The sequence below is a fragment of the Heliangelus exortis genome, chromosome 15, assembly GCF_036169615.1.
Source record: "Heliangelus exortis chromosome 15, bHelExo1.hap1, whole genome shotgun sequence".
Lineage (NCBI taxonomy): Eukaryota > Metazoa > Chordata > Aves > Apodiformes > Trochilidae > Heliangelus > Heliangelus exortis.
In genome coordinates this window covers 4,438,458-4,453,561 of record NC_092436.1, presented here as the reverse complement: position 1 = coordinate 4,453,561, position 15,104 = coordinate 4,438,458, and the positions used below count along the sequence as shown (strand labels likewise).

Here is a 15,104-nt window from a genome sequence, read left to right as displayed (position 1 = left end):
CTGGATTTCTTGCTCAAGCACATACTGTGTAGATTACTCTTAACTTACAATGAGTTCATAACTCAGGACCACTCCTCAGTGTCTTACCACTTATTTCCAACTCTGCCCAGTGTGATTTCTTCCCGTTGGCTGCCTCCTCTGAGGACATAATTGTGTACATCCTCCGTGGATCAGGTGGATCGTACTTTTCCTTGGGCATTCCTGTTGAAACAAAAAGCCAAGTAATTAAGATACATATACTGAAAAGTCTTTAAAACATGATTCCTGTTTCAGCTGAATTTTGTGTTGAACATTCTCTCCAAATACTTTTCAAATCTTCAGATAAAGATAACCTGTGTCCATTCACAAACCTCACTATGGTTTATAGCAGGGAAAGACTGCTATGAAATAAAAGAACACAGATTCTTGATGCTTCCAGCAGGGCAGCCAACAGCCTTCCAAGTCTGTGTCTTCCAAAATCAATCCACTCTACTGCAGGCTCATGGTTCTTCAACAATGAACCCTCAAAAAGCAGTCATCGCCACTACTAAGTTCCCCCTTGTACAAACTATAAAGAAACTATTTTCTTATAACCCTGACAATCTATCAGTTCCTTCCCACAAGGAACTCTCCTTTTAACCCAAATCTTATCCTAGTCTTTTCCATCTCAATATATTGGAGGTGAGGTAGAAATTTCTATCACTTTCTTCAGCTAGGCATTTAATGTTGAAATTTAACTCCATTTCTGTTCTTTTTTTCATGGCATTCGTGACAACTTTACCAGAAACACTCCTTAATTTCTTATCTCTTTTTACCATACCAAATTATGGGCCATGAGAGAGAGTAGTGTCAAAAATTCCCCTCCAAAAAACCTCCTTCCAGCTTTCCTGTACTTCCAACATACTTGTACTATTCACTAAAAAGAAGAGGAAGAAAAAAATAAACCCAGCACATTCCTGGCTCCATACTAAGCCCTGTGCCATAACTCTCCCTGTACTCTGTTCCAAGAGAAATACATCTTTAAGAATTTAAGAGGAAAATCAGCTTACATATATTTTAAATAAATCAATACTATATCAACTTGCAAAATGGCTCCATGTTTTCAATTTACATAGGACTTCCAATATAAAACACATTTATCACAAGTAAGATTAATGTTTTTGCATGACCTGACACATATCTAAGAGCTTTTACAGCAACGATTTGACTGTCTTGAAACTGTCAAAATACACAAACAAGGTATGAAATTATTTGTAAGAAACAGAGAAATCACACAATGCTGGCTCAAATCACATTTACAAACACATTACACACAATATTATGAAGTTATAAGCAAAATTTGTTGTAACTATAATAGAATACTACCCAAAAAACACAAATTAAAGAAGCTATACTGGTCAAAATCATCAGCACACCTACCAGCTCTTTAAGGCTAATTTTTTTTCATGTTTCTGGACAAAGTGAAAAGAAACAGAACTGTTGTAACTATATAGATAATAAAGAAGGAATCACTGTTAGCAAATTAGACTATCAGCCATACTTATAATTATCTGTTTATTGAATTTACAGGAAAATGTTTACTCCACACATTAAACAAGCAACAGAAAAGCCTCACAAACTTTTAGCTAATTGTGCATCTTAATTAAAATAAAGCTTTGAGGCACCACATGCTTACTTTAATGCAACAGCTCTTTAGTAATTCATGCTCCTCCTTCCCTTTCCCACTCCTACTACTGGTCAAAACCAGATTTCTGCAGTGAAAAGAAATTCCCCTTTAAAAAGTGAATTGTGGGTAAAGGGGTGAGATTATAAATAGCAGCTGGGGGGGGGGGGAGCTCCTTAAAGAATGAAAGCACTTGAATACCCAGGGTACTGGAATCACCTAGTGTAACACTTTCTTCTTCAAACTGAGCTAACTAGAGGAGATAAGACTGGATTAAAACCTAAAGAAAGGTAAAAAATTGGCACTCTTATAACAATACAACCAGTGCAGTAATACATGGCAAAGTAGTGTATAGAGCATCTATACTGCAATTGCCTGTATTTAATTATATATAAGTCACAAAGACCAATGCCAGGCAGGAATGCTTCAGTTTGTGAGGAAACATTTACCTTCCTCAGCCATTTGATGTTCTTGCTTCCTGCAGCTCCCTGAATTAATAAATAGGTTCCAATTTTTCAATAAATGAAGCAGGTATGCTAGAGACAGAAATCTCATTCAGCACAGGAACACGACTGCTCCCCAGAGCACTCTCAATCACACGCACTAATTAACAGCCTTGCTGGTACCAGCAGCACAGAGCTCCTCACTACCAGCCCAGGATGACACACTTTTCCAGTGGGTTTTGTTAACGTGTGCTAAAACAACCAGTGATTTAAGATTTTGAGGTTTTAACACTGGATCCTGGTGATCCCACACTCCCAGTCCATCTGTGGCACCTCGTTAAAATTCCCGCTCTTTGTGGTTTTCCCTTTCTCACTGCTGCATTTCCCCATGTACAGTTCTCTGCTGTTTATGATTACCAGGAGAAGAACAAACAAACAAACCCAAACACACACACAAAAACCCCAAACAAACAGCAAAAGCTTGAGAGCTGAAGGAGCTGCTGCTCACCAGTAGCATCACTGACCCTGTCCGCACCAGAACACCAAGGATTCTGTCACACCAAGTGCTTTATCCATCAAGATTTCTCAGGATCTGACAGCATGGCTAAATTTGGGTCATATTTCACAGACCATTATAATGCACAAATGCAATACCTTGAACTGCATTTCAAAACTTCACAGCTTGGAGTAGCCCAAGAACACCAGCCTCTTTTACAAATTACTGTCTCTCCTCCTGTCTCCACCTCAAGAAATCCAAACCAGGAGACTGCTGAGCTGCCTGAGTTAGCCATAAAAGCTGAGGTAAACCTGAGATTAAGTGATACAGTTTTGTTAGACCAAAGCAATTTTAAGTCATAAAATGGTGTTGAATAACCTTAAAGCCATTGATAGTGCCTGCTTTAAACTACCATGATGATAATTTTCAAATGATCTTACACCACCTGTAATTTTGTAATTTTCAGCTGCACCAACACAGATGTGGGAAAGCACCACAGAATATAAGGCTGTTATCTTATGCAATAAAGTACCAGGTAAAGGAGAAAATCTTTATAAACAAAGGTAAGACATGGATGCCCGGAACACAACCCAAACTATATAAATTTAATGAAAAGGACATTTAAATATGATTGAATGCAAATGAAATTGTTTACTATCTTGTACCAAGGGTATTAAAATTGTTATTTAAACAGCTGTAAAAACAGAAGAACTTCAGAGTTCAAGAGGAACATGGCTGCCCATTCCCACTTGATGTCCCAACACAGAATTAATGCCACTTCCCCCAAAGAAACTGAGCTAAATGAAGCTGATGAGGTCAGCACTGCCAAAAGTCTGACATAAGGAATGAGACTTCAGTGTAGAAGCTTTAAGGCCTTGTTTGTAGAGAGGGTACCAAGAGAAAGGCAGGAGAGCACAGCAAGGGAGAGCTGGAGCAGAAGAAAGTCTTCAGAGAAAGGCACAGGGCAAGGATGATGAGGATTAAAAACAGAATAAAAAGCCTGAAGGCTGTAAAGTCAAGGGAGGACAACCTGTTAAAAGAGGAGCTAACAAAACCAGCTAACAGAGCAGGTGGATGATGGAGTACTGGTTCTGGATTCCCCCAGAGCAGATCACTTTGAGGCAAAGCCAAGTGTTGCAAAATGATTGCTGTCAAGTGATCAACAGCCCAGTCAGGGCTTGCTTTGGAGAACTGGCCTGGACAAGGGACTGGGAGATCACCAGCAGCCCTGCAAGTGTGTGTGCTGTGCTGTGCTGCTCTGCTCCCCAGGAGCACCTATAGCCCTGGCACCTATAGCCTCAGTGAGTATGGAGTTAAGCAGACCTGGTGATCTAGAGAAGAAAGAGTTGGGAGTTGCCTGGAGGCCACATTTTAACTACACTGGTAGCTGTAGAAGAATGAAAAGGGCTCAAACCATTGCCAAGAAGACCCTGGAAGTGGAAGTGTCCCAGACTACAGGCACCTGTAAGGTGTAAGTCAGACTGTCAGTCAGTTAATGCTCCAAATGACTGTGAAGTACCAATAAATAAAGTCTCTACAGTGAGGAGAAGATAGTCTGGGGAAACTGCTTTGAGTCACAGGGTAAGAAAGACTGACTTTTTTCCTGTCCTTCTCTTCTGCCATTATAATGAAACTGGTGGGTAGAACAATTTAATCAAAATAGCTGTGGGAGCCATTTTCTTGAGAGCAAGCAGTAAGGAGCTCGTGGCACTTTTGGAAAAAAAACAAAGCCAAAAAAAAAAAGGGAAAGCAAAAAAACCAAACCAAACAAAACCCAACCACCAACAGAAAATACTACTGTTCTTTGTTTCCTGAAATGCTTTCTATAATACCACAGACAAATTAACTATTTCAAAACCAAATGTATCAGACAACCTCTGTATGCTAAGCTTACCACCAATCCTTTATAGCATTAACCTCAACACAAATACCCACACCAAATTTGCTATAAACCATCTGAACCACCTGCTTCTTTCATAAAAAAATAAAAAAATCAGGCAATGAAAATTTGCCTTCTAAAACTTCATAGTAAACAAGAAACAAATGAGAGCAGCATGGGTTAATGTTCAGACAACTTTGATCTAATCAACAATTCTGAAATAGCTATTTTAACACTTAATAAGCAGCATCTACAAATCCCTTTTACAGATATGAAATACTTTTGGAAATACCTCAAGATCACATTACAAAGCTCCTTCTAAAACTTCCTGAGAGATGTTGCCGACTTCTGTTGACTTTTTTTCCCCTTCATGTGGAAACAACAATAAACTGATGTAGCTCAGAGGATAACTAGAAGGTGGGAGTAAAGTAGAATCACCTTGATCAAGTACCAAACTACATAAGCTTCTTGCTATCTCAATTAAGAACAGTGAACAAACTATATAAACCCAGACCTCAAAGTCTTAACTATCAAGACACTTTAAGTAATTTTCCATTTATTAAAATAGTATAGTATTACATACCAATTAAGTAACTTCTGCATGGCAGAAGAAAACAATCTTTAAGTACTCCCTATTAATTATAAACCATTAAGTTGCTCAAAGATTTAGTGAGAAAATTATAGAACATATGTTTTTTTACCTACCTCCAAACCCTAACACTAGAAACATACCAGATCATTCCTGTGTAACCTCCTGACTTTGACCTTGATGCTCTTTTCCATGTAATTCAAAATTTTATTTTGCTTTTGGAAATTGGCTTCCAATTACTTTCCCTACAAATCTATATATTTCTTACATGGACTGCTATGTCTTGAATCCCAAGTTAATGTAGGATCCCCCTCACACCCCAACGCCAGCCACTTGGTCACAATGTGTGAAGCAGAACCAAGCTGGACCTACTGCAGTCCCTTCCTCCCCAGGACCATCCATTTCCACTCCACTTTTGCACCAGCACTGACTTTTGTCTGACAACAAAAGGAGCTGGTGAAGAGAATTAAACTGTCCAAAAGCTAAGGTGGAGAAGGAGGGGGAAAAAAAATTAAATCTGAGGAAGCCAAGCTTCCTGCATTCTTATTCCTGTATAGTAGCACTGAAAGTGTGGCTTTGCAGCTCAGCTGTTTACAGGACTGAAACCAGAACAATATTATTGCCCTTCTGGTGGCACCTACCCAAAATCTTTTCTTGCACAGCAGGAAGCAGATCTTGCAACCCTCACCCATGCATCAGTTAAATAGTAACACTGAACAAAGTCTGAAACCCTAACTGAAGGCAAAGTACACTGGTTTTTAGATAACTTCAAGTTGTAGCAATTCTAGCAATGTACAGGCTAGTCTGAAATGGTGACCTGTACCTAAAGGGTTAATCTCTACTGCTCATTCTATTAGAATGAACAGAAATTACCCACTTTAGACTTCAAACAAAGACCCTCTTCAAAGAGAAGAGAAATACATCTAAACACTACTATGCTTTGGAAAAAAAATCCTTTAGCTAATTTCAGAGTCCTATTTCAATTTTCACCATAAAACTTAAGTTTTGCTCATTCCCACTCAAAAACACACAACCCATTCTCTAAACAAGTGCCTTTCCAAGATGAATCAAGCTTCCTGCTTTTACCTTCCTTTCACTGGTGCCATTTTACTCAGCAAGATACAAATTTCTACAGGAACATAATTCCCTTTCAGCTTACAGTACAGGCAAATAAAGCAACAACCCCGTGTAAACATCCCTGCTCGGGATGACAAGGTGCAGCTCTGTCTTCTCCTCACAGAAAAGCAACAAAACTTCCAACAGGCAACAGAAGCTTCAACAGTCCCTATAGAATTTCCACTCCTGAATTGATGAAATGAGAAAATAACTCTATGTATGCTCAGTCTGCATCAAGCATAGGCAACAACCTAGACAGTGATTCGAATCCTGAAAAATGATGGAAAAAATATTCATAGGCAAGATACCACAATGAGTTGAGGAAGCAACTATCCAACATATCCCAGCTAAATCTCAAGTATCACAAGAAGCAGATTCAATGTACTTCAGGTAAGTTTGTATAAAAAAATTATTTGGGCACCCTCCACCCTGACATAAACTATAAAATTAGACCTTTTTTCTGTATGCCTAGAGTGTTCCTATGAAATATTTGAAATTTCATGTCACTCATTTCTATCAATGTCTTAACTCAAAACATACTAAACTTAAATCTGATTGTTTAAAAAAATAAATCTTAACATACACCTAGTTCTGGATTTCCCAAACACAAGCAGGTATACATCACCATATGAAAGGACACCTCATAATGTTATGAAATATTGCTTCTGGTTAGATTTTGCTACAATACATCACCGTGCAAGTGTATAAACCAAAGTTCAAAAATGCAAGTGGAAGCCACCACCTAAAAGAAAATAATTTTGAAAGAAATGAAGCTTCCTTCAAGTAGAGGAATCCATACTGAAGCACATTGGTACCAAAATTACAGTATTTCAACGCTGAATAAAAGAAATGTGAGGACTTCCCTATCTACTGAAATACAACCTTACATTTAACTTTGTAGGTGTGAACAGGATTGTTCTATTCAAATATACACAAAGAAAACATCAATGTTGCAAGAAAGTATTTTTTTCTATCAATATTTTTTTAGTAAATATCAATTCTGTTGTGTAAACACCTAATATTTGTTGGTTAGTGCAAACATTCTCGGAATTTCATTTTCAAAATATTGTTCAACTACTTTTAGCTTTAAGGTAAGCACATAGTATTGAAAAAAAATAAGACTAGGAAAAACCCAATTGGGAAATTAGCTAAAGGGTAACACCTGGATTTTTCAGAATACATGCTGTGAATTAAAGACTTCCTTTTACCTAGGTGTGTGGAAAGATGGCACATAACAGCTGTGTGAACAGGCAGAAATGAAGCAGCAGAACAAACCCTGAAACACTCCTTACCCCCAAGAGATGCAACTATAAAGTATGGGAAAGTGTCAAGATCCTTTTAACCCAATTTATAGCTTAACGTTGGAATAATCTAAATTTAAAAAAATAAAAATGTTGTTGAGTCAACATAAAGTCAATTGATTCATTCCAAGTGCTTTTTCACTTGGTAGGATCAGTTTACAGGCTGTTAGTATGTTAAGATTAAATGGCTTCATCAGGGAAATTATACTCCTTCAACATATTTTCAGGACTTCTAAAACTAGAATTTTACATGGCTGCCAATACAAAACCACAAGTTACCCTTCCTCTTTTTCAGAATCAGTTGTAATGCATGCTCACATCCCAGTGAATTCTCTACATAATAATAAATACAAGGGGCTGATTAAGTCAATACACATCAGTTCATGTGAGTGTATCTGGAATAAGACTAACCAGATAAATTCTTTGATTTTGCATATATAAATCCTACTACAGAAAGCTCAGAAGTTGCAAATGCTTTACTATTCTTTTTTAAAAATCTACAAAGATGTAAAAGTTGTGCAAAACCCTTTAACTAGCTGAAGCTGACTAAAGCAAGACATAAACCTCCTGAAACTTAAAAAAGCAAAGCATTCAAGCTCAGACCAAATGGGCCATAAAAGCCAAAGGATGTTTTTGCTGGTTTCAAACCAGGAAGGTTTGATCAGACTACACAGCTGCATAGCACCAATCAGACATTTTAAGCCCAAAACCCCAGTATATTCGTATTTTTAAGAAATGATATAATTCAGTATTGACCTCTAGGTATTTTATATTTAAGACTTCTTTGTCCTTAACTACTTGTTTATAGAAATGCAAACAGCCTGATTACTGGATGTGGGGAAGAAGTAGGAAGTGGCCATTTTCCAATTTCCCCTCCTGCCCAAGCTGCCAGCTCTCCACTTGCAAGCCCAATTTCCTGCTGTACATGGAAAACCTAAACCTTGGAAGGTGTGAAAAACTGTTCTACCACAGATTCACTAGTGCAAAGAAGCAATTTTCACTTCCATGTTCAGTTGCTATAAAGACCAGTTCAGGGTCAAAAGAGAACTCTTAACATGTTCAGAAAACAAGAGACACCTGAGTAGAGGTCCCTGACTGCTTTATCTTCTAGAAGATCCATCCTAAAGATAGATCCATTTTCTCTGACATGGTAAAGGATTCAAATTCCCACCCCTTATGCTTCACAACATCTAATTATTAGAAATCCTATGCCCAAATGTTCTCAGTGTAGCAAAGACACAGTCCAGATTATTAGAGTAGTTATTAATTACCAGCAACTGTGTGTAATTATGCCCAAAGTAAAAGGCTGCTGTATACAAAACAAACATTAATGCAAAACCAAACTGCAAAGCAAAGGCTGACCTTTAACTGGTATCCCTAGAAACACTTGGGCTAGCTAATGAGTACTGCACAACATTCAGAATTCTGCATTTTCTATTTTAGCATGTTCTGAAATGCCAATACATTAAAAGATCAGTCAGGTTCACTAATTACTTCAAGAATTTACTTGCATTACATAATTATATAGTATTTGAGTAAGATGGAACCTAAAAGATCAACATTAAGAGTTCCATCATAAACCGTGAAGCTAAATGGTTTTAAAATGCAGACAGGCAGTAAGACCAAGGCTTAAAAGCACTGTTTCACCTACAAACATCTTCAGAAAGCTAATGAGAATAGTTTTACACTCCAAAACATTAATACAATACCAACTCTCACCCCATGGGTTGTGTCCAACAAGCATGTTTGACAATTTAGTTAGAATTCTTCACGATACATGGAACACTAATTCTTGTTTAGAGACTGCACAACTCATCTTGGTCTAACTCAGTAAGCTTTTCTAAATACTGGCATTTATACTAAACATTTCTTACCACATTTTCCTTTATGCATCTTAAGAATACTTAACATGTTTCTGTCGTTTTGTGGGTGAAAACATGAAGTCCCTGCACAAAACATTATTCTTAGCCCTGCATCAGAATTCAGGAGTAAAATTAAGTTTGGATACAAGCTCACTTTCAGCATGCCTGCTATAGATCTGAACAAGCCTTACAAGAGATGTCAGTATCTAAATCCCCAAATCTTTGCCTTCCTAAAGAAAACCATTTCTAGATAGACAAGTGCCTGCTTAATATTAGTTGCTAAACTAAATGAAGTTCAGGATATTACAGAAATTGTCCATGCAGTTCATGTTCTACCCATCTAGCCACATCCTGACAAAACCAACCAGATTATTCATAGATTGTTTTTACTTCAAATTAAACCAACAAGCCTGAGAATGTTGTTCCACGACCTTGCTCTTGTGTGGCAAAGCCAACTCAACATTTCTTTCTTGTCCCCATGTTCCACCTCATCACCCCCCTCTGTCACGTTGGTGCCACCGTTTGCAAGACAAAGCTTAAAACCAACAATGACACCCAGCTAAGAGAGTGGGGTTTATTTATTGCTGGTGGTTTTAAGACAAAATAAAGTATCACTACTCCAGCCATGTCACTGTTTTCAGCATTACTCCAACAGCAGCTGTAGATTATGTGGAGTTAATGAGCTACCAGAGCAGCAGCTTTCCAAGCTCTGCCACTGGCAAAAAGTCCTGACAGATTACAGCAGAATAAACCATGGGGTCAGCTAGCCTGTTGCTCCCTACACAGAAAGCATCTATGCCATGACTGGCAATTACTGTATGATCAGTTCTCACATCTCCAGAGGTGGATCCCCCATCAGCAAAGCAAGGTTTCCTTCCTACTTTTAATTATTCTTCACACAGATCACTTGTTCCTAAAAACTCTTGTCTCTGAAAGTACCCAAACATTTACAGAGCAACTGTGGTTAAGGCAGCACTGAAATTAATCTGAGTTCACAGAACTGTTGGGTGTACAACTGTTAGAACTTCTCAAAAAGCGTATTAGAAAGTGTGGATGGTCAGTTTTGCACAAAACACATTAATACTTTTGTTTAGCCCTCACAATGCTCTCTGCTTGTGCTGACAGGTGATACACACCAGACTGTGCACACTCAGACCCAGCTGTCCATTAGTTTGGAGCCTTCCTATCTCTGTAGGTGTCAGTACAATGTGTTGGTTTTGTTCCAAAAAGCAAACAAAAGGATCTGTCTGTGAAGTGCAGGCAGTGCTTCCAACTTTTTTTCTGATCCCTAACTCTGCAAACTGATCTCTGCTCTTTGGAGCACCACTGCAGTCAGATCACTCATCAATAAACTCCAAAATAATTCAAGCAGTCAAGCTGCACAGATTATTTGTACTATGCAGTATTCTCACTGATGATACACTTCATAGTCTCCTAACTATAGCAAGATGCTACATCCTAATGACATGAACTATCACTCAGTTTGCTTTAGCATGTTCTAGAAACCCCCAGTCCTCAAACTGGAACTGCTGCCTTGCAGAAGATCTGAAAGGAGGCCTTGAAGATACTGATATTATAAAATATCTTTACAACATCGTTAGGAAAGTCTTAAGGTAGGAGGCCACTTAACTTGCAAAATCATCAGAAATATGATCTCAGACAAAAGAGCCATCACAATACCCAGGCTGTGATCACAGCTGGAGGGCAGCCTCCATAACACACCTGGAGGCTTTCCCAGTCTTAAAAAAAAAAGTTTTCCTGCAGAGCTCCATTATAGCATAAATTGGAATACTAGCTGCAAGTATTTTAGCTCTAAAGTAAACAGCTATGTACACATTTTCTGCTCCTCATCCCTCCTTGATTCCTTCCCTTAAAAAAAAGCCCTCTGAGGCATTCACAAAAGGATTCATGTTGCAGTCTTACAAAAGAAAAAATTGAGTTCTTGCCAACTTTAGGTTGCTTTTTTTTTTAAATAAGCATCATCTTGGAAGTGTAATTAGAGGCTCAAAAAAGCACATGTTAAGCATTTAAGCACCTTTTTCTATGGGATCTGCCTGAGCATTTGTAAACTCTTCCAAGACTTAACTGCTGAAACCACTGAATGTAGAAACTGAGGGCAGGTCCCCAAACTTATGCCAAGCTCCCCTGTTGAGTGGACTTCTACAACCCAATTTCAATGCAGAAGCATAAATTACATCTCTTAATACAATGATAATAATCTTGCAGGATACTGTACAATAATGACACTTCCAAGTGTGAAGCACCAGCTCTGAAGAGGAAACACAAAACAGATGAAACCCTGCAGTGACTCAGTTTGAGCAATTCATGTATAAAGCTTTTAAAATTACACCATGAAGAAGTCTAAATTTAGACCAGATTCAGTAAAGCCAGGATTCTGACACCATAAGTACTATAAAAATCTCAATATACACATTAAAAAGAAAAAAACAGTTAAATTGTATGCACCAGGGCAACAGCCAACCTCCATCTCACCCAACTAGAATTAAAAGTGAGGGGTAGGGTTTGTTGAGATTATTCCTGTGGGGTTTCAATGTCAGTGGTAGCACTTCAAGCTCATCATCCACAATTTTAACCTTTGAATATCGTGTAATTCTTCTAGAAAAAAAAAAAACCAACCAACTCTGTGGAAATAAGTGGCAATTCTTTCAGTTATTCAGTTATTTCAGTGTATTCTCTCAGTTCTGAAGATTGAAAGGCATCTTCATTCACAAAGATACTGTCTGTGTCCAACCTTCACTTAATGTGTTGCTATTTTGGCCAAGGATGTGCCCTATGGGAAGGATTTGTTTGGTTTGCTCAACCTTGGGATCATATAACCCCATTTTAAAGCCAGTGGTTTCTATCATGAGCAATCCACTTGCTTAGCTAACATCTAGTAAAGCCTGATCTTAATGATTTTTACTTAATTTTGCCTAATTCAACCTGTGACTCTTTGTAAAACGTTTTCCAGTCTTCAAATATAAAATGTCAGAAGTATTTACCTGCTCATGCAGTATTACAGTCTCATCTAGCTTTTTATTTCAGTTCTTCCTCTAAAATTCAAGCAAAGTAAACAGCCTGAACATATCAGGCACGTATTCAGAGTTCAACTTCAAAATGCAAACAGAAAAGAGGTGCATGGTAGTATCCTTTTTATAAATGTACTGATCCAAGAGATTCAGGTGAACAGTGAATAAAGAGTTAATCCAAATGCGAAGGACTCCATTTCAGTAATAGCATGAGTAAACCCCCACAGAAGGCTTCATTGCTAGCAGCAAACTCCACAGAGTCCAGATGAACCAGCAGGAAGAACAGAGGGCGGATAATCCTGTAAAATTACCCCAGTGGAAATGTTGATAAATTCCCAATTACGAGACCTGCTCTAGAATGAAAAAAAAAAATGCAAGATACAATACAATTACCAGTCAACACTTGCACATCTTTGTATTTAAGCCAGACAAATACCGCAGGTATTTCTTAATCCCTTGAATTTTGAATTAGTTACCCATTGTGGTGAAATCTAGATTAAGAAAATAAGCCCCAGAAATCAAATGAAAACCCAGAAGATCTGCTACCCTAGTTACAAAGCAAATACCCATCTGTGAAGCTGCATTTTCAGTAATACAATTTTCTACACATTTGTGGAAATAGATAGATGTTAAAAAACAAACAAAAAACAGCATACACATCAAAACCTGTATTTTTCTAAAGGTATTTTTTACATTATTCAAAGCAAGGTAGGTCTGATATGAACATTTTGTGTTTGGGGGAAACTGCAGATAAAACACATGCCCACAATATAAACGCCTATCGCAACAACAGGTGTATCGATCCATACTTTTCCAAAGCCTCGTCTGATCCCAGGCTTAAAATTCTCTTAACAATGAGAACGGAGACAGACAAGCAGCCCTCAGCCACCCCCCCACACCTGAGGGGCGCAGCACCTCTGCCCCCCATTCGGGTGGGTGGGGGGCGGCCCCTGCCACACCTGTCCTCACACAGACACCACCCCTCCCTTTAATCAGCTCAATTATGGGGTAATTAATTGCGGCTGAGCCGCCTGAAGGCTCCGGGCTCCTCTGCCCCCTCAGCCGGGGCCGCCATCCCCCCCGCCCCAATTCCCCTCTGTTTATCCCTGCATGCGTCTGTCCCGCCGCCTCACGTGCCAGCGCCGGGCCCGCCCCCCGCGCTCTCCCATTGGCTGCAGGAGCTGTCAATCACAGCCCACAACCGCCTCGCCGTTTCCCTCCGCCGGTACGGGCAAGGGCCGCTCCGGGCCCCGGCGCCAGCGAGGCCGCGGCTCCCGCTGCCGGCGGGGCGGGCAGCTGCTGGCAGCTCCTTCCGGAGTAGGGTGGGCGCTGAGCTGACAGGCAGCCCCTGCCGGCCCTACCGTGTGCTGCCAGGGAGGCAGAGCGGCCTCCGGGGAGGCAGAGGCACGGGGAAGCCGTGCTTGGAGGGTGGACGGGCAATTACCAGGTTGATGTCATTTCCCTCTGCCTTTGTTTAATTATTTTAAACTCAATTGCACAGCGAAGGAAAAAAAAATAATAAATAAAACAACGCAACCAACAACCGAACACAACAACAACAACAACAAAAAAAAAACTTCAGGCTTCCAGATGCCATTGTACTAATTTCTCTTAATTGCCTTCCCGATGCAAATGAACCCGGGCTCCCTACGCGGCGCCGCCCGGCCCAGCTCCCCCAAACGCTGGGTGGGTGTTTATCGGCCTCCGGCCGGGGCAAGTTCCCGGCGGCGGAGCCCCCGTTCCCCTCCGATCCCAGCTATTTCCTACCCCCTTACCAGGGCCGCGGAGCCTCCCCGGGGCGTCCCCGCAGCAACAACCGCCCAGGGCCCAGCGCTTCCTCCAGCGCCAAACTACAACCCCCCCCCTGTACTCCCCCCCAATCCCGGAGCCCCCTCACACTCAGAGGGGCCTCGCCCCCCTCCCCAAAACCCCCCCCAAACACTAAAGGCGGGGGGAGCCCCCACCACACTCAGAGGGGTACTCGCCCCCCCTGAATACCGCCGCTCCCCTCCCCCATAGCAGCCACCCCCCCCCCCCCCTCCGAAGTGCTGCCCCCCCGAGCGAGAGCCCCCCCTCCAGGCCAGGCGCCACGGGCACCCCCCATGGCGGGGCCGCCCCTACCTGTGGCTGCAGCATCCCCGTCCCCCCGCCGCCCTCGCTCCGCCGCCTGCCTGGCTCTTTGTTTCCTGCCGCGGGCCGGACGGGAGAGCGGCTCCCCCCCGCCTCCTCCTCACACTCATTGAAAGCAAACAAGCATCATGGCGGCGCTGGCGGCGGCGGCTGCGGGCGGGCCGGCCCTCCTCCTCCCTCCTCCTCCTCCTCCTCCTCCTCCTCCTCTCCCTCCTCCTTTCCCCTCTCCCCCCGCCCTGCCTGCCCAGGCAGCCCGCACTCCGCGCAGGCTCCGCGGAGAGGAGAGCGGGGAGGGGGAGTCAGGAGCCCAGGGCGAATTCTGGGGTGCCCGCGGGTGGGGGGATTAGAAGGGCCGGGGGGCTGCGGTGGAGCTGGGGAAGGGGTTGGGGGCCGGGGGGGTGATGGGAGGTGGGGGAAGGAGTTTGGAGGGGTGCTTGGGGGTACCCCTGTAGGGATGGGGGGTGAGGGAGAGGAGGGGTGAAGGAGGCAGAAAAACGGGTGAGAGTAAAGTGTCAGCTGTGAGGTAAAACACGAAACGGGTAGGAATGGTGTATCCCAGGGAAGTGGTTTCTATCAGGAGTCTAATGGAAACAGCCACTCGTTTGAAAAATAACTTC

The 15,104-nt window shown here is 41.5% G+C and overlaps 1 protein-coding gene across 5 annotated transcripts in view; it reads right to left on the bottom strand.

Moving 5' to 3' along the window:
• CNOT6 (CCR4-NOT transcription complex subunit 6) overlaps nucleotides 1-14,743 on the bottom strand; it is a 30,573-nt gene extending 15,830 nt beyond the window's left edge. The window contains exons 1-3 of one of the 5 annotated variants that reach the window (XM_071759221.1): nucleotides 14,479-14,639; nucleotides 12,331-12,656; nucleotides 88-201 (exon numbers count right to left, since the gene is read on the bottom strand). In XM_071759221.1, coding sequence (XP_071615322.1) covers nucleotides 88-199 — 112 coding nt within the window. In that variant the 5' untranslated portion in view covers nucleotides 200-201; nucleotides 12,331-12,656; nucleotides 14,479-14,639. Of the gene's footprint in view, nucleotides 1-87; nucleotides 202-12,330; nucleotides 12,711-14,478 lie in introns of all 5 variants that reach the window. The other 4 variants (XM_071759218.1, XM_071759220.1, XM_071759219.1 and 1 more) reach the window with 4 other exon arrangements.
• Nucleotides 14,744-15,104: the final 361 nt, after the last annotated feature.